The following is a 19,332-nucleotide window of genomic DNA, read 5'->3' on the forward strand; positions in this document are numbered from 1 at the left end:
GTGTGTCCACTGTGCTGGTCATTAGAATGCATTTGTATAATATTATACTAACAAATCAATGCTTCCTCTCATGTGGTGTATAATTTAAAAATACAGATGACTTTACTTCTATGACTAACAGAGGACTGTGCTCTTACAAACTACAGAAGAATAATCTTTGATTTTATCCAATAAGGATAACACTGTATGTCAGATCTGGTATCTACTTGGTCGGAATCATATAGTTAGCAGATCAATCCTTTGAAAAATAAAACCACTTACATAAAAATGAATAAAAGAAAGGCTAAGCTAAGCAAAGAAAATAAACAATCTCCAACTTCCATGATTGAGTAACTAAATGCAAAATAATAGAACATGGTAGCATGAGATGTATAATTGCTTTCCTTCCTACAATGTATACCCATATTCAATACAATACAATGAGATACATGACCTTTTTTATTTTTCAAAGTCTTTTCTGATTAGACCTAATTAATAGTAAATAAATAGCTCAGGTTGGAAACACCCTGTGACTCACTCATGGGTGCTATGGTTTTACACAGTGGTTAAATGGACTGGTGTAATCTTTTGGACAATGTAGTATGAGAATTATATCTGTGGATTTCCCAATGAGCTTTAGGCATTCTGGAATTCTACAGTATTTAATAACAATTAAATACAGAAAATGTGTATTTAATACATAGAAATTACAGACAGACATTCAAAATCAGTAGGTTAAGACAACTGCTGTAATTTTACAAAATACAAAAAATACTCAACCCTTATGGAAAATATATTTAAAAATAATATATAAGAACATGTATTAAATTAAAATTTAAATAAATATATTCTACAGTGATAATATAATTGTAGGCTATATTTTTCAATAACAAAAGCTTCCAGAGCTCATACATATTCAGATAGTGGGTTTGGCTTCAGCTACATTCATTTTACATTCATAACCAATGTAAGGAATATAAGATTGGGGTTGTATGTCCTCATCTATATGTTTTAAATACATATTTAAATAAAGCCAAAGACATAGATTTTCTGTACACTTCATAGAATATCATATTGTATACAATATTATTTAACAAACACATTTATGGAATGTATGGTGTATGTACTGTGTTAACTAATATAATTGATATATTTAATGATTTCAATATGTAGGCAGAAAAGTACAGTTTAATTAAGTTCCAGTAAGTATCCACAGCTGTCAGTGATTACAATTATAACTAGACGCTAATTTTTGTGGAGAAATGTTGTCTGCATGTGACAGTATGTTTCAGGTCTATATGAGTTGTATATGTGTGCAAAAGCATGTTTTGTACTGCTATAGTAAGTACTATAGTAAATTGCAAGGCAATACATTATACTATACATTATACTACAATATTTGTTGTAGTACCATAGTACGTACTATCATACATTGCAAGATTGTACAGTATAATATAGTATACAGTATATCACAGTATTGTATGTAGTACTAGTAAATACTATAGTATATCACAAGGTATTACAGTATAATATAGTATGAAACAGTATACTATAGTATTTGTTTTACTGTAGTAGGTATACAATACTGTACCACAGTATTTGTTAAAGTACTATAGTAAATACTCTAGTACCTTATAGTATATCACGTTAGTACAGTATAACAAAGCACTATCTGTAGATCACAAGTTACCACAGTATAATATAGTATAATATTGTATTATGGCATAAAACAGTATATACTGTATAATAGTATTTGTTGTACTACTGTAGGAAATATAGTACATTGTGCAATGTATTAGAGTATAGTATACAGTAAGCCATAGTATTTGTAATAGTACTTTAGTAAATGCTATAGTAAATACTACACCGATCAGCCATAACATTATGACCACCTGCCTAATATTGCCAAAACAGCCCTAACCCGTCGAGGCATGGACTCCACTAGACCTCTGAAGGTGTGCTGTGGTATCTGGCACCAAGATGTTAGCAGCAGATCCTTTAAGTCCTGTAAATTGCGAGGTGGGGCCTCCATGGATCAGACTTGTTTGTCTAGCACATCCCACAGATGCTCGATTGGATTGAGATCTGGGGAATTTGGAGGCCAAGTCAACACCTTGAACTCATGATTCATCAGACCAGGTCACCTTCTTCCATTGCTCCATGGTCCAGTTCTGATGCACATGTGCCCATTGTAGGCGCTTTCAGCAATGGACAGGGGTCAGCATGGGCACCCTGACTGATCTTTGGCTACACAGCCCCATACGCAACAAACTGCGATGCACTGTGTGCTCTGACACCTTTCTATCAGAACCAGCATTAACTTTTTCAGCAATTTGAGCTACAGTAGCTCGTCTGTTGGATCGGACCACACGGGGCAACCTTCGCTCCCCACGTGCATCAATGAGCCTTGGCCGCCCATGACCCTGTCGCCGGTTCACCGCTTTTCCTTCCTTGGACCACTTTTGATAGGTACTGACCACTGCAGACCGGGAACACCCCACAAGAGCTGCAATTTTGGAGATGCTCTGACCCAGTCATCTAGCCATCACAATTTGGCCCTTCTCAAAGTCGCTCAGATCCTTATGCTTGCCCATTTTTCCTGCTTCTAACACATCAACTTGGAGGACAAAATGTTCAATTGCTGCCTAATACATCCCACCCACTGACAGGGAATATCCCACCCACGCAATGGGATATAATAGGGATTAATGGTGTAACAGTTTAGTTACCTTGGTAGGTTCAAAAAGGCACATAGACTCGGGCTCTACTTTTAAACAGGAATGTGCTCATATGTACACTAATAACCGGTACTAAAGTCCTGTATATACGAATTTAATGTAGTGTTATATTAGAGATGGCAGAAGTATATAGTATATTACTAGTTTACTGTATTATTGTAATATATAGGCTATAGTTCAATGTAATATAATTATTATTCGAGGAAGTAGATTATGTACTGGACTATGTACTAATACAGTATTATATTAATTGAATGTAGTATAGTTATTATAAGTAGTAGATGATGTACAAGTAGGAACCGTAGTACATCACAATGGTCTTCAGCAGTGTTTTTCAAAGTTTTTCCGGCGACGCACATTTCTAGAATGACAAACCTTCGCGAACCAACTAACAATGACTACACAGAAAAGCACTGAACATGCAATCATACAAAGTCTATATGTCCCAATTCCTTATTAAGTACAATATTATTATATCATCAGAGCATTCGTTCTCTCGTTAAGTAGGGTTGCTAGCCGGCCCCACAATCTTTTAAACAGAACGGCATTTTAAAATTGCTGCTAAATTGAAATACATTGACGTGTTAATTATTCTTACACATTTGCTAAAATCAATCCTATTGCTGAATTACTGTGCGCAACAAACAACCGTTCAACGTCCTGCCTCCAACAAACCGAGCAATGTTACCGATTTGGAGAGTATGCACGTTATGGCGATTTAGTTTTAGGGCCGGATTAAATCAAAACTTTGACCCACCCGCTAATAGAAAACTACAGAACTGTACTCAGTTGCGGCTTCATTTTCAGTAAGATACCACTTTCTTCTAACCATAGATGTAACCGCTATGAGGTACAGGTCTGTACTTTGCTCTTAGCGGGTGGGTCAAAGTTTTGATTTAATCCGGCCCTTAGTCTCCAAACTTATTAACATGAGAGCTACTTTGAAAAAAATAAAATGTCGCGACCTACTTTTTATTTCTTCCATTTTATTCATCATCGGGGTCTAAATCGTAAGCGCATCTTAGTATATAGTCTCAGTATGCATCTCAGTATAGTTTATGCACCACGGGGTGAAATATGTCCCTAACGGCGCCTCATACCAAGCACAGTTTCTTTGACCAGTGTGCGCTTCGCAAACTACACCACTGTTTCTTTACCTCCTCAACTACAATACTACTACTACTACTACTACTACTACTACTACTACTAATAATAATAATAATAATACATTGTATTAATTAAGCGCTTTTATCATACACATAGCGCTACAAGTCAAGCAAGAGTCAAAACAGACACAACAAAAATATAAAACAGGCAATATGCAGTAGAAACTCAAACGTGCACCGATCGTTTTGAGGTTGCAACGGGACTGCTGAAGAAATAAGAAGCTTGTAAAAATAATAAAAAATGATATAAAAAATGGTTAGACAAGCAGGCGATAAGCTTTTCCATCAATCCACATGTCTTCCTACGGTTTTCCATTGGTCAATGTCATTTTTAACGCATGTGAACACGTTGACGCACCTCCATTGTGTGCAAGGTGGGATCCAGCGTTCAAAGGGCTAAATGCAGCCGACCCTTGACAATTGTGCGCCCTGTGCGATAGCACTATTCGCCGCAAAACTGACAACTAAGTTCATAGTAATCATAGCCAACTCCCAATCGCATTTAATGTCTCGGTAGCAAATAATACAATGTGTATTTTATATGTTAATAAGTCTAAAGCTACAGACTAAGTATCGCCAAAAAAATTGTACTTACTGTTCTGAAAATGATACTGTAATGTAGCCTACTGCATTGGAATTTAGATTTAAACTTCGTACACTCTCAGCATGGCTATACTGTAGCTTTGGACTTATTAACATAAAATATAGGTTGTATTATTTAATACTGAGACATTAAACGCGATTGGGAGTTGGCTTGATTACTATGAAAGGTTGTCAGTTTTGCATCCCAATGTCTGCCTTAGAACCGTAAGCTAACCACAATTCTGTACTCGATCACACGAAAATCAACCTAGTTGTGTGAAATCATGGCGATTGCTAGAGGATGCACAATATCCAGAGGGTACCGGTGTTATGAGTAATTCAACTTGTTTATTAAAATTATTTTGTTATTAAGATATCATAAAATAAAACGTTTAAGCAATACAGATTACAAAAAGTAAGAACATTATTCCTTTGTGGTTGCAGTTCGGGTAAATAATTCATTCAATTTTCTAATGGCTCTTGTTCTCTCTAGTACATCAGAGCTGAACTGGTGTAAGGTCAATGATTATTGCAGCCCCTCACACTGCAACCTCATTGCTATTCTCCACTCACAATATCACCCCACCAGCGCTACATCCTTTATCATGTACTTCAGTAAAATACGTCTTTATCATTGAGGCTCAATGGACACTTTAACCATTTTAGAGCTGACAGCTTAATGATACATCGTCATCATTACAAGAACCGTAAATAACGGTAAAATCAATATGACACTGCAACTTTCAACACTTTACATAAATTAAAAATGCTGCCTGGGGAGCCAACACAAATTGAAAATAAATAAATAAATAAATTGGCCATCTCCTTATATTGCAAAGAATGAATGTAAATTAATTTGCCAATTCAAGTGGGAACAGGGAGATAAGATATTATACCAGGAGAACTGCTTTACAATAAAACAGAAAACCATGCACATAAAGGGGAGGGGTGGAGGCTAATGGTTATGGTTTGAGGTTCTCGCTGGGCCTTTTCAGCTGTGTGGCTGGTAAGTTTTTACAGCCCTGCTGCATGCAAGCATGATGTATTAGTATTAACAATATTATTAAATATTTTGCTTATTATTTCAGTCAGGACAACTGAAGTTATTGTTTAAAATCATTGAAAATGCATTACAAATATTTTACATAGACTAGGACTTGGCCTCACGTTTAAGGAGTCCCTTTCTGACAGTAATTTAGTAACATTTGCATGCCTGACTGGTGTCAAGCTGAGGGCAGTGGGCAGTGAAGCTGCCACTCCCCAAGAAGAGGACAAGATTTTGCACAACAAAATCAAATCAGTTAATAAGTCCAATATATATATATATATTAGGTGAAAGAGAAAAAAGCTTTTCCCCCAAGAGTTAGGAGTCAACAGTTTCAATTTGAATGGAAAAAGAGGCAGAGCATTGGAGTGCGTCAGTAGAGGCAAGCAGTAGGGGGAGGGTCTGGCTGAATCAAGCTCATGACAGCCTACAGAGGCAACTTTGTTAGATAATTGGGTTCACTGAGTTCCCATGTTAACGACAATGCTCCATGTCCTTTGAGTAGTATTATTGACTTGAAAGATAACTTACCTGTGCTGTGACATATACTTTTTCATTTTCTTTCCCTTCACATACAATTCAACTGTTGAAGCAAAAGTTTAAGAAACTCCATTTTAGGGTCTTCAGCACCACCAAGTCATCTGCGAACTTCACCAACAGTGTTTGTGAAGGTTCATAAAAAGTTTGATTAAAACATGTTGATGTTGAACCTTGATACATTGTTGGATTGTATTTGCATGGCTAAGTTTGATAAGACATCCTCCACAGTGACTACCTCCTGTGTTACACTGTCAGCACATACAAAGCAATTTTAGTAAATCAAAAATGCATCAGAACACTGATAACTTTTGACTTCTAACTAAAGAAGGATGTGAGCTCAGAATTAATAATCTATTGGTAGGAATACTTCTGTGATTAAGGTAAAAAGACATGAGGGAGGTGTGTATTCTTTCCACCTACAATTTGGTAGTTCTGTGTGTATTTAAATAAATGAAAATGTTAATCTATGATTGTATTCAGATTCCTTTTCTAGGGAACTTTCTTCATCTTCAATCAAAAACTCAGTGTAGTTTCAGTGATGCAAAATCAGTTAGCATACCGGACAGTAAAATAGAAAATAGAAAATAATGTAAACACAACTACCTGAAAAAAAGGGAAAAAAAAAGAAAATTAAAAAAACATTCCGACTTATCTTGTTCTTGTTACCTGCAGTGCTGTGCATTGCTGAGAGGTGCCAAACTCCCGGGTGTCTTTGTAGGTGACGATTTTACAGTCTGTCCTGAGTAATCAGTATTGGTCACAGTCTGTAATATAAATATGACAAAGTATTTAATTTTCAAATTTTATTAGCTTCAAGAACACTTACAAAAAAGGTCCTACATTTCAGCAATAATTGTATTTATATCTAATGTATTAAAAACTATATATCATAATAGTAAGAACATAATTGTTCAAATCCCCCATACCTCAAGATCAAAAATATGTATCAATTAAAAAGTACATATTCATACATAATCATTTTTAACCAGTCCATTCAAACCCTAAGAGAGATCAGGATAAATGAGGAGGAGGTACTAAAGGGACTAGCAAAATTAAAAACAAACACATCAACCTGGGCCAGATGGTATATTTCCAACAGTACTTAAAGAAATGAGGGAAATATTTATAGGCCGCTAACTCAAATATTCCAAATGACAATTAGAACAGGGGATGTGCCAAATGACTGGAAGACAGCAAATGTAATACCAATCCACAAGAAAGGGGACAAAACTGAGCCAGGAAATTACAGACCAATCAGTCTCACCTGCATTACTGTAAAATGTTGGAAAAAATGATTAGACAGAAAATAGAGGAGCATCTTAATGAAAACCATATTCTTGGAGATAGTCAACATGGATTTAGACGAGGCAGATCATGTCTTAGTAATTTATTGGAGTTTTTTGAACATGCAACTGCAGCTGTGGATCATGTGAAAGCATATGATATGATATACTTAGATTTTCAAAAAGCTTTTGACACGGTTTTGACACAAAGACTGATGCTAAAACTGGAAGCTGTAGGTATTCAGGGTAATGAAAGTAGATTAATTATGAACTGGTTGATGCATAGGAAGCAGAGGGTGTCGATTAGAGGAGTTGCATCAAACTGGAGTGAGGTTGTTAGTGGAGTTCCACAGGGATCAGTACTAGGCCTTTGCTTTTTCTAATCTATATTAATGATCTGGACTCTGGGATAGTTAGCAAACTTGTCTAATTTACAGATGATACTAAAAGCACAGGTTATTCAAAGGGACTTAGATAATATTCAGTTGTGGGCCGACACCTGGCAGATTAAATTCAATGTGGAGAAGTGCAACGTATTACATGCAGGTAACAAAAATGTCCACTATAATTAAACTATGGGAGGAATATAACTACATTAAGTAATGCATGAGAAAGACCTAGGAGTCTGTGTGGACTCCTCACTTTCTCCATCCAAACAATGTGGGGAAGCAATAAAAAAAGGCAAACAGAATGTTAGGGTATATTGTCATAATTGTAGAATTTAGAACAAGGGAAGTAATATTAAGACTGTATAATGCACTAGTTAGACCTCATCGGGAATACTGTGTACAGTTCTGGGCTCCACACTTCAAGCAAGATATCGCTGCTCTAGAGGTAGTTCAGAGGAGAGCAACCAGACTTATTCCAGGTTTGAAGGGAATGTCCTATTCGGAAAGACTGAGGAAACTGAACCTTTTCACCCTGGAACAGAGGAGACTACGTGGGAACTTGATTCAAATCTTCAAAATCATGAAAGGCATCGATCACATCAAACTAGAAGAGCTTTTCCAGATCAGCAGGGACACACGGACCCGGGGACAGAAATGGAAATTGGGCTTCAAGGCATTCAAGATGGAAAACAGGAGACACTTCTTCACACACAGAGTTGTCACAATCTGGAACAAACTCCCCAGCGACGTGGTTGAAGCTGAAAATTTGGGAACATTTAAAAATAGACTGGATAGTATCCTTGGATCACTTAGGTGTTAATGGACACCAAAGGAGCATGATGAGTCGAATGGTCTCCTCTCGTTTGTAAACTTTCTTATGTTCTAAAGATAAACGTACATTTGCACTACATCACATAAGATATAAATCGTGTATAATATACAATGCCATATTATTGTTAAGAAAGCTGACAACAGATAAAATACATAAACTCACAGATGCTTTATTTCGTGCGCATAATTTTTCAAAAGCATCTCAACTCATCAAATCATCATGTATGTTGTAAAAACACCAGCACCAGCAGCAAAACTAAGAATTGAAAGCAAAGTTCTGGGTCACATAACCAAAGGGGGGAAACTGAAGGTAACTGAAATTGATTAAATCATATTATCATTGAAAATGTGCACATAAAACTATTTGTAATTTTTTGCTTTCGATTCCAAAAGCTTTGCTTTATAATATTGCTGTATAGAACAAAATCTAATCCCAAGAACCAGTTTTTCAAGTATAAATAAATAATCAGCTAAAACACCAACTTTAATCCTCAATTGTACGCTTTATGATTTACTGAAAAGATAAAATATGAATATTGTTATTTTACCTATATATTTGAACTGTACCCACAGATTAATAAAGATCATCTGAAGACTCCATCTCATTTTGGGTTGTAGTGGGAAAATATATTCTCTATATATTATTAATGGTTCATGTTGCTAATTCAGTCTGGTCTATAAAGCAATCATTATTTTGTATTTACTCTGCTCTGGTGGCTACTTTAATTATTAGTTCTTAATGCATTTCTGTCCGAGGGGTTACTTCAATCAAGCATTGTCTTCTCGTGATTTAATTTAGCCATTGTCTTCTAGGATATTCAGTCAGCTGAAACAGTTAAACAGTATAAAGGTTGTGTGTTTTGGGGCACAGGTATTTGGTTAAGAACTTACAACAATGTCTTTGATAACATCTACTGCCTAAGAATGCTGACCACCACCAATCAACTCAAACACTTCAACAACAGTAACAAACTAAGGTATGTGTTAATTATTATGTATGTGGTAAACTATTTTGTACAACTGTATTTTAATAAGATGCAATCACTTCTGACAAAGAAGACTGTAACCCATTGTCTATCTGAAAATACAAAAAGGCTTCTCCATCTCACATGCTCAGTTCTTTTCTTCACTTCATGTGAGAGGAGAGCTCCGGGTTAACCTTTATTTATGTATTTATGTTTTCTGTAATAAAGATTGTGATTCAAATGTGAGTTTATGTCCTTTTGAATGACAGATTAAATTAATTCTACTTTATCACAGCACATAGCGACCCCTAGTGTAATTTCAATATATATATATATATATATACACTCACCTAAAGGATTATTAGGAACACCGTACTAATACTGTGTTTGACCCCCTTTCGCCTTCAGAACTGCCTTAATTCTACGTGGCATTGATTCAACAAGGTGCTGAAAGCATTCTTTAGAAATGTTGGCCCATATTGATAGGATAGCATCTTGCAGTTGATGGAGATTTGTGGGATGCACATCCAGGGCACGAAGCTCCCGTTCCACCACATCCCAAAGATGCTCTATTGGGTTGAGATCTGGTGACTGTGGGGGCTAGTTTAGTACAGTGAACTCATTGTCATGTTCAAGAAACCAATTTGAAATGATTCGACCTTTGTGACATGGTGCATTATCCTGCTGGAAGTAGCCATCAGAGGATGGGTACATGGTGGTCATAAAGGGATGGACATGGTCAGAAACAATGCTCAGGTAGGCCGTGGCATTTAAACGATGCCCAATTGGCACTAAGGGGCCTAAAGTGTGCCAAGAAAACATCCCCCACACCATTACACCACCACCACCAGCCTGCACAGTGGTAACAAGGCATGATGGATCCATGTTCTCATTCTGTTTACGCCAAATTCTGACTCTACCATCTGAATGTCTCAACAGAAATCGAGACTCATCAGACCAGGCAACATTTTTCCAGTCTTCAACTGTCCAATTTTGGTGAGCTTGTGCAAATTGTAGCCTCTTTTTCCTATTTGTAGTGGAGATGAGTGGTACCCAGTGGGGTCTTCTGCTGTTGTAGCCCATCCGCCTCAAGGTTGTACCTGTTGTTTGCTTCACCAATGCTTTGCTACATACCTCGGTTGTAACAAGTGGTTATTTCAGTCAAAGTTGCTCTTCTATCAGCTTGAATCAGTCGGCCCATTCTCCTCTGACCTCTAGCATCAACAAGGCATTTTCGCCCACAGGACTGCCGCATACTGGATGTTTTTCCCTTTTCACACCATTCTTTGTAAACCCTAGAAATGGTTGTGCGTGAAAATCCCAGTAACTGAGCAGATTGTGAAATACTCAGACCGGCCCATCTGGCACCAACAACCATGCCACGCTCAAAATTGCTTAAATCACCTTTCTTTCCCATTCAGACATTCAGTTTGGAGTTCAGGAGATTTTCTTGACCAGGACCACACCCCTAAATGCATTGAAGCAACTGCCATGTGATTGGTTGGTTAGATAATTGCATTAATGAGAAATTGAACAGGTGTTCCTAATAATCCTTTAGGTGAGTGTATATATATATATATTGAATGTGGTCTACAATATGTTACCTGTTATGACATGCGTTTTTACAGGTACCAGATGATATATGTATAGGTAGCCTATACCTTGTGTTGCACGACCCTGCTATGCACAGATTCATTATAGCATTCATTTATTTAAGCTAATTAATAAATCATTAAACTGACATTTATTTATTATTAATTAATTAACCTTCTCTTTAAATTAATTTAAATTAAATAATTTAAACAATTTAAAAATCATGAAAATATAAAATGTTACCAAATGAAATGCAATATTGAAATATTTAGTCTAAATATAAATGTTAAATATAAATACAAAATATAAACGTTAAATGTAAATGTTAAATCTAAATGTAAATGTTTAATCTAAATATAAATGTTAAATGTGGAGTTAAATATATAGCTAACATGCAAATACAGTAACGTTTTTTGGCTGAACTTTCTAATCATATATTTAAATCATGATTATATAATAATTTTATATAATCTATGTATAATTTCCTTGATACATAAATATACAATTTCTACAACTGTAAAGCTAGCATTACATTGCATTTATATACACCCGCCGCTGCCATATTTTCCCAGCTGACTTGTCTTGCCTTTAACGCACAGAGTTCTGGGACTTCAGCGCTAAAACACTACCACATAAGTGTGGAACACTCCATCGAAGGAAGCATTGCCCTTCATATGGCAAGACAAATTATAATTTAGAGATATCTCTAAATCATTTAAAGATATCTATAAATGATTTAGAGATATCTGCAAATGATTTAGAGATATCTAAATAAGGTGATTTTTAAAGATATCTCTAAATGATTTGCAGATATCTCTAAATCATTTAAAGATATCTGCAAATCATTTAGCGATATATTTTCAAGATTATCACTTCCTGTTAACTTGTTCATTCATTTCTATGTAACTGAATAAGGAAACAGGAAGTGATAATCTCAGCCAAAATACAGGAAGTCATTTGAAGATATCTCTAAATGATTTGCAGATATCTCTAAATCATTTTAAGATATCTGCAAATCATTTAGTGATATCTGTAAATGTACTTTTAAATGAGATATCTCTAAATGATTTTCAGATTTCTCTAATTGAGCAAATCATTTAGAGATATCTGCAAATCATTTAGATATCTTCAAATAACTTCCTGTTCATTTAGAGATATCTGCAAATCATTTAGAGATATCTTCAAATGACTTCCTGTTCATTTAGAGATATCTGCAAATCATTTAGAGATATCTTCAAATGACTTCCTGTTCATTTAGAGATATCTGCAAATCATTTAGAGATATCTCTAAATGTACTTTTAAATTAGATATCTTTAAATATTTGAAGATATCTTTAAATGATTTAGAGATATCTCTAAATTATAATTTGGCTTGCCATACCATCACTCGTTCCCTAAGGGCTTGGGACACCCCTTAAGATGGCCACCGTAGCCAATGGCTGCGTCCCAAATTGCACACTTGTGGGGCGGAAGTACTACGGTGGCCATCTTAAGGGCTGTCCTAAACCCTTAGGGAACGAGTGAAGGGAGCCTAATCGAGTCGTTTGAGCCCTTCAATTCTCCCTTCAACGAAGTGTACAAAAGAGCACACTTACGCAGAAGTGTTTTAGCGCTCCCTAAAGTCCCAGAACTCTTTAAAGGCAGAGACAAGTCAACTGGGAAAATATAGCAGCGGCGGGTGTATATAAATGTAATGTTAGCTAGACAGTTGTAGAAATTATTAAATTATGTATCAAGGAAATAATACGTAGATAGGTAAAATAAAATGATTATATAATAATGATTTAAATATACGATTAGAAAGTTAAACCAAAAAATGTTTTGGAAACTATCAATTAATTACTGAAGTAGTATCCTATAAAACTAGGAGGTGATATTAACGAACAGTGTATTTCAAAATTATTATTATTAATAATAATATTTTAATTAAATACAAATACAAGAAAAGACTGCGTAGGTACTTTTTCAGACAAAGACAAATGCGCTGAAAGCTGACGCTGAAGTGTGTCCCATTGAGCACTTTTAGTTTCACCCTACACCCTCCTCACTCAAGTGCACACTCTGTGACGTAAGCACAACGTCACGCAAAGTGTACACTTGTGAAGGGTGTAGAGTGCAAGTGTGCGATTTGGGACGCAGCGTGACTTTCAAAAACAAAGCGTAGATCAGGCATCCTAGATGATCATCGCACTATCGATCTCCATTCACATCAAACATGGCTGACCACACGGCAGCAGAGGGAGAGTCTAAAAAAGCTTAACGTGGCTTAATGTGCTTTAAACATAACAATTACATTGCAAAGTTTGTATGTTTACAATTAGCACGTCCTATTACTATGAACAGAGGATGAATATGTTTTTACTAAAATAAACAATATGATTACAACCTTAACGCCCTGCATATAATAATTCACTTAAGGTGAATATCACTTAATGTAGAAAACGCTCAACGTGACTTACTGTACTTAAAACATAGCCGTTTACATTCAATCTAAAAATGACAAAACTGACACTTTCCAAACTGGATTGAAAATAATTACCGAAACACATATACAGTGAAGTAGGTCAGGACAGGGCTTTATGCATAGTGAGAGGCCAGCGGACAAGAAGTATAAAGTTTGAAGTATAAACTCACAAATAATTGTTTCACCCATAAAGAAAACTGCCCACAAGCACACCAGTATATTGGATTTAAAAAATAAATAACATATAGTGCCGGTCATCAGTGGCACTCTGACGCAGTGACTGTGATAGAGACCGGGTCTGCCTGTAACAAGATGCATTGGGATACTCGTATATAAAACATTCAAAATACGAAAGATCGTGAGATTCAGAAAAAGTGTAATTTAGAATGCTTCATAAGATATGCATTTATGAAGTTTCAACATGTTTTTAATTTCCCCAAACTTCATTTCATAACAGAAAAACTGAGCTTCACAAATCACAGATGACGTTTTTAAGGCTACTTTGTTCTCTTGAGCCTTTAAGACCTGATTTTGATTACTTTGTTTCCTTTTCAATGCAGTGTGCGGATAGGATCTCTCTATTCTTAATAACAGAATATATATATATATATATATATATATATATATATATATATATTGTATATGCTGTCACTACACTTCGGCCACCGCTATACAGGGATCATACTCCCCCACTGCTGTGAGAGGCTGATGTGCCCAGAGGGGCGGGACTGTATGTGAATGTTAGCTATATATTTAACTCAACATTTAACATTGATATTTAGACTACATATTATTTAAAAAGCTATATATTTATTATTAAAAAACACTCGGAAAAAAAGTGTGCTGTTTTACATTTGGCGCCCATATTCTGCAGTTAGTCTAACCAGACCCAATTGAATAAAGTTTTGACAAGAGTAGATTCGTTTAGGTTAATTATTTTAGTTCTAAATAATAATAATTATTATTATTAACCTATGTAGATCCAGCACATTCATTTAATGTTATGACCCCATTTACCATGAATTTTGATAACACAGATTGTTGCGGAACCTGACTCGTACAAAGCGAGGTATACTTACTTTATCTTATCCGTCAAGATCACATGAATAATCCCAAAGGTTTTATTGGATAAGAATCTATAATTAATAGCGTACAAAATATTATAATATTGCATTAGACAGTTTTTTTCAATATCGTTTTTTTGTTTTGCATGGTGTGATGCAATAGACTAGAGGGTTCAATGACCATGCTAGTTTATGCTGGGGGGGAGGGGAAAGCACAAGAGTCACACACACTGTTTTCCCCTGCCTCCAGCTTCTGTTTAATTAGGGATTAACTAATTGATTAGCCGCAAACCAGAGTAACGATACAGAGTAGTTTGTTGTAGCCCAAAAGAAAAGTACCGTAGTAGTTTATTCACACACCAGACGTATACTAAGTTTAAACTACACATTCTAAATTATTACAAAAAATGGCATTCCCATCTAACAAGAAGGTGGCACCTACTCTTGCAGTGCGGAAGGGGCGTAAAAGAAACAAAGCAAACATAACTACTCCTACGGTTTATAATTCATGTATTAACCAAACACTAGTAACAATACTAACCGCCCTGCCATAGGAATCCAAAAGAAAAGACAAATAAGAAAATAAGTTCCCATAAGCAAAACGAAAGAAACTACAAACAAAAGCCAAATCAGAACACACAACATCAGTGTCTAATATCGAGGCATAAGTACAGGCAAAACAGAGGCAGGTGCAGACCATGTAGTCCTCCGTCCACTCAGGCTCAGGATAACGATAGACAGGTGCAGTGTATCAAATACTCCAACTCTGAACAATTACAAAGAGCGGGGACATAACAGCTTTTTAATTGTTATCTTTGTTTGCTATTTCAAATTTCAAATAAGAGCCATCGTACCTTTCCTCTACTTCAGGTCTGTAGTGTGGTAATATTTGTGGCTAAAGGTTCAAGTGCATTGAGAAGCGAAGGTTATGTTGACTTGCTTGCTGATAAACTGTGTGTCAGACAAAGAGACAGTCTAGACTTATGCAGAGTATTATAGTGGCAGTGGATGTGACTATGGCGAGCAATATCAAGCACCCACATCACTCTGACTCCTTCTCTTTAAATAAGTATCATATTTCTGAAGAATATGGCTTTATCCTTCCTAGACCACTGGTAGGTAAACTTTCAACATTTATATTGACTAAAGAAATTGAAAAACCATGTCCATTATGTGTTTTGTTTATTTATATCCTATTATGTATTTGGCTTTGTGGTTTTCCTTCTCTTGCAGATACTTCTCGGTGGAATGTTTGATTTACAAATCATTAGTTTGATCCAAATTTCGGTTTAATAGCTTCTGCCAAAGGTAAATCCAAACCAAAAAACGTTAACCTTTACTAATTCTCATCATATAGCCTTCTATCTTATCAAACTTGCATTATGAAACTTTATTCTGCCTCTAAACTCTTTTTTTTTTTTAATGTGATTTATGTAGGTCAATGGATTTTTTTTTTCCAAGTACAATATTCACATAATATGTTCTTTTCTATTGTTTGTTAATAACATATATAAGGTTTTCTTTGTATTAAAATGTATAAAAACTACTGCGAATTGCGGTAAAGAGGCAAGTGACTTTTATTGCATGGAACATTTATTAAAAGGTAGCAATGTATGCAGTATTACAATGTTTCTGAAACAAAGAGAAAATAATTATCACTTTAAAGTTAATTTTTTTTTAAAATAAAAATTGCCTGTCTTGTGTCAATGTAAACTGTCTTTTGTTCAATACAACAAAACCCCAACAATTATACAGTAATATCAAAATGAATGGCTTCAGTTTGTTGATTGGTAAATGGTTGTCCCAGAAACATTTCAAATATGAAGGGACACTTATACTAACCTTCATGAAGTGCCACTCAAAATCCATCAGGTTTTTTTATGTCAAAAGTCGTGAGCACAATAAAACATGCTCATGACCAAAACTATATTCAGGTTATATTCATATTCAGGTTAGTTTGGAATCCCATCATAGGAATATACAGTGCATCCAGAAAGTATTCAGAGCGCTTCAATTTTTCCACATTTTGTTATGTTACAGCCTTATTTCAAAATTTGATTCACATTGTCATTATGGGGTATTGTTTGTAGAATTTTTAGGAAAATAATGAATTGAAAGAAGTTTGTTTGAAATCTTTGCAAATTTATTAAAAAAAAAAAAAAAAAAAGCACATGTACGTAAGTATTCACAGCCTTTGCTCAATACTTTGTTGAAGCACCTTTTGCACCAATTACGGCCTCAAGTCTTTTGGAGTATGATGCTACAAGCTTGGCACACCTATTTCTGGGCAGTTTCTCCCATTCTTCTTTGCAGGACATCTCAAGCTCCATCAGGTTGGATGGGGAGCGTCAGTGCACAGCCATTTTCAGATCTCTTCAGAGATGTTCAGTCGGGTTCAAGTCTAGGCTCTGGCTGGGCCACTCAAGGACATTCACAGAGTTGTCCTTTGTTATCTTGGCTGTGTGCTTAGGGTCGTTGTCCTCTTGGAAGATGAACCTTTGCCCCAGTCTGAGGTCCAGAGCACTCTGGAGCAGGTTTTCATCAAGGATGTCTCTGTACATTGCTGCATTAATCTTTCCCTCGATCCTGACTAGTCTCCCAGTTCCTGCCGCTGAAAAACATCCCCACAGCATGATACTGCTACCACCATGCTTCACTGTAGGGATGGTATTGGCCAGGTGATGAGCGGTGCCTGGTTTCCTCCAGACAGGAGTTCAAATCTTTTTCATTAGACAAGAGAATTTTGTTTCTCATGGTCCGAGAGTCCTTCAGGTGCCTTTTGGCAAACTCCAGAGGGGCTGTCATGTCCCTTTTACTGAGGAGTGGCTTCCGTCTGGCCACTCTACCATACAGGCCTGAGTGGTGGAGTGCTGCAGAGATGGAAGGTTCTCCTTTCTCCACAGAGACACGCTGGAGCTCTGTCAGAGTGACCGTCGGGGTCATGGTCATGGACTAAAGCCCTTCTTCCCCGATCGCTCAGTTTGGCCGGGCGGCCAGATCTAGGAAGAGTCATGGTGGTTCCAAACTTCTTCCATTTACAGATGATGGAGGCCACTGTGCTCATTGGGACCTTCAATGCTGCAGAAATTTTTCTGTACCCTTCCCCAGGTCTACAGATAATTCCTTGGACTTCTTGCCTGGGTTTGTGCTCTGACATGCACTGTTAACTGTGGGACCTTATACATTGAGGGGAAAAAAGTATTTGATCCCCTGCTGATTTTGTACGTTTGCCCACTGACAAATAAATGATCAGTCTATAATTTTAGTGGTAGGTGTATTTTAAAAGTGAGAGACAGAATAACAACACAAAAATTTGTATAACATTTCAAAAAAGTTATACATTGATTTGCATGTTAATGAGGGAAATAAGTATTTGATCCCCTATCAATCAGCAAGATTTCTGGCTCCCAGGTGTCTTTTATACAGGTAACGAGCTGAGACTCTCTTAAAGGGAGTGCTCCTAATCTCAGCTCATTACCTGTATAAAAGACACCTGTCCACAGAAGCAATCAATCAATCAGATTCCAAACTCTCCACTATGGCCAAGACCAAAGAGCTGTCCAAGGATGTCAGGGACAAGATTGTAGACCTACACAAGGCTGGAATGGGCTACAAGACAAGCAGCTTGGTGAGAAGGTGACAACAGTTGGTGCGATTATTCGCAAATAGAAGAAACACAAAATAACTGTCAGTCTCCCTCGGTCTGGGGCTCCATGCAAGATCTCACCTCATGGAGTTTCAATGATCATGAGAACGGTGAGGAATCAGCCCAGAACGACACGGGAGGATCTTGTTAATGATCTCAAGGCAGCTGGGACCATAGTCACCAAGAAAACAATTGGTAACACACTCCTGCAGCGTCAGCAAGGTCCCCCTGCTCAAGAAATGTACAGGCCCGTCTGAAGTTTGCCAATGAACATTTGAATGATTCAGAGGAGAACTGTGTGAAAGTGTTGTGGTCAGATGAGACCAAAATCAAGCTCTTTGGCATCAACTCAACTCGCCGTGTTTGGAGGAGGAGGAATGACCCCAAGAACACCATCCCCACCGTCAAACATGGAGGTGGAAACATTATTCTTTGGGGGTGTTTTTCTGCTAAGGGGACAGGACAACTGCACCACATCAAAGGGACGATGGACGGGGCCATGTACCGTCAAATCTTGGGTGAGAACCTCCTTCCCTCAGCCAGGGAATTGAAAATGGGTCGTGGATGGGTATTCCAGAATGACCCAAAACACACAGCCAAGGCAACAAAGGAGTGGCTCAAGAAGAAGCACATTAAGGTCCTGGAGTGGCCTAGCCAGTCTCCAGACCATAATCCCATAGAAAATCTGTGGAGGGAGCTGAAGGTTCGAGTTGCCAAACGTCAGCCTCGAAACCTTAATGACGTCTGACCTCTGTGATTGCCAACAAGGGTTTTGCTACCAAGTACTAAGTCAAAGGGGTCAAATACTTATTTCCCTCATTAACATGCAAATCAATTTATAACTTTTTTGAAATGCGTTTTTTCTGTATTTTTTTGTTGTTATTCGGTCTCTCACTGTTAAAATACACCTACCATTAAAATTATAGACTGATCATTTCTGTCAGTGGGCAAATGTACAAGATCAGCAGGGGATCAAATACTTTTTTCCCTCACTGTATAGACAGGTGTGTGCCTTTCCAAATCATGTCCAATCAACTGAATTTACCA

At 36.7% G+C, this 19,332-nt stretch overlaps 1 protein-coding gene across 1 annotated transcript in view; it reads left to right on the forward strand.

The window, feature by feature from the left end:
- Window positions 1-15,473: 15,473 nt before the first annotated feature.
- ido1 (indoleamine 2,3-dioxygenase 1) overlaps window positions 15,474-19,332 on the forward strand; it is an 88,519-nt gene continuing 84,660 nt past the window's right edge. Inside the window, exon 1 of the mRNA XM_066714552.1 lies at window positions 15,474-15,754. Within this exon, the coding sequence (XP_066570649.1) occupies window positions 15,623-15,754 (132 nt within the window). The 5' untranslated portion in view covers window positions 15,474-15,622. The remainder of the gene's footprint in view (window positions 15,755-19,332) is intronic.

Source organism: Amia ocellicauda, chromosome 9 (genome assembly GCF_036373705.1).
Source record: "Amia ocellicauda isolate fAmiCal2 chromosome 9, fAmiCal2.hap1, whole genome shotgun sequence".
NCBI classification, from domain to species: domain Eukaryota; kingdom Metazoa; phylum Chordata; class Actinopteri; order Amiiformes; family Amiidae; genus Amia; species Amia ocellicauda.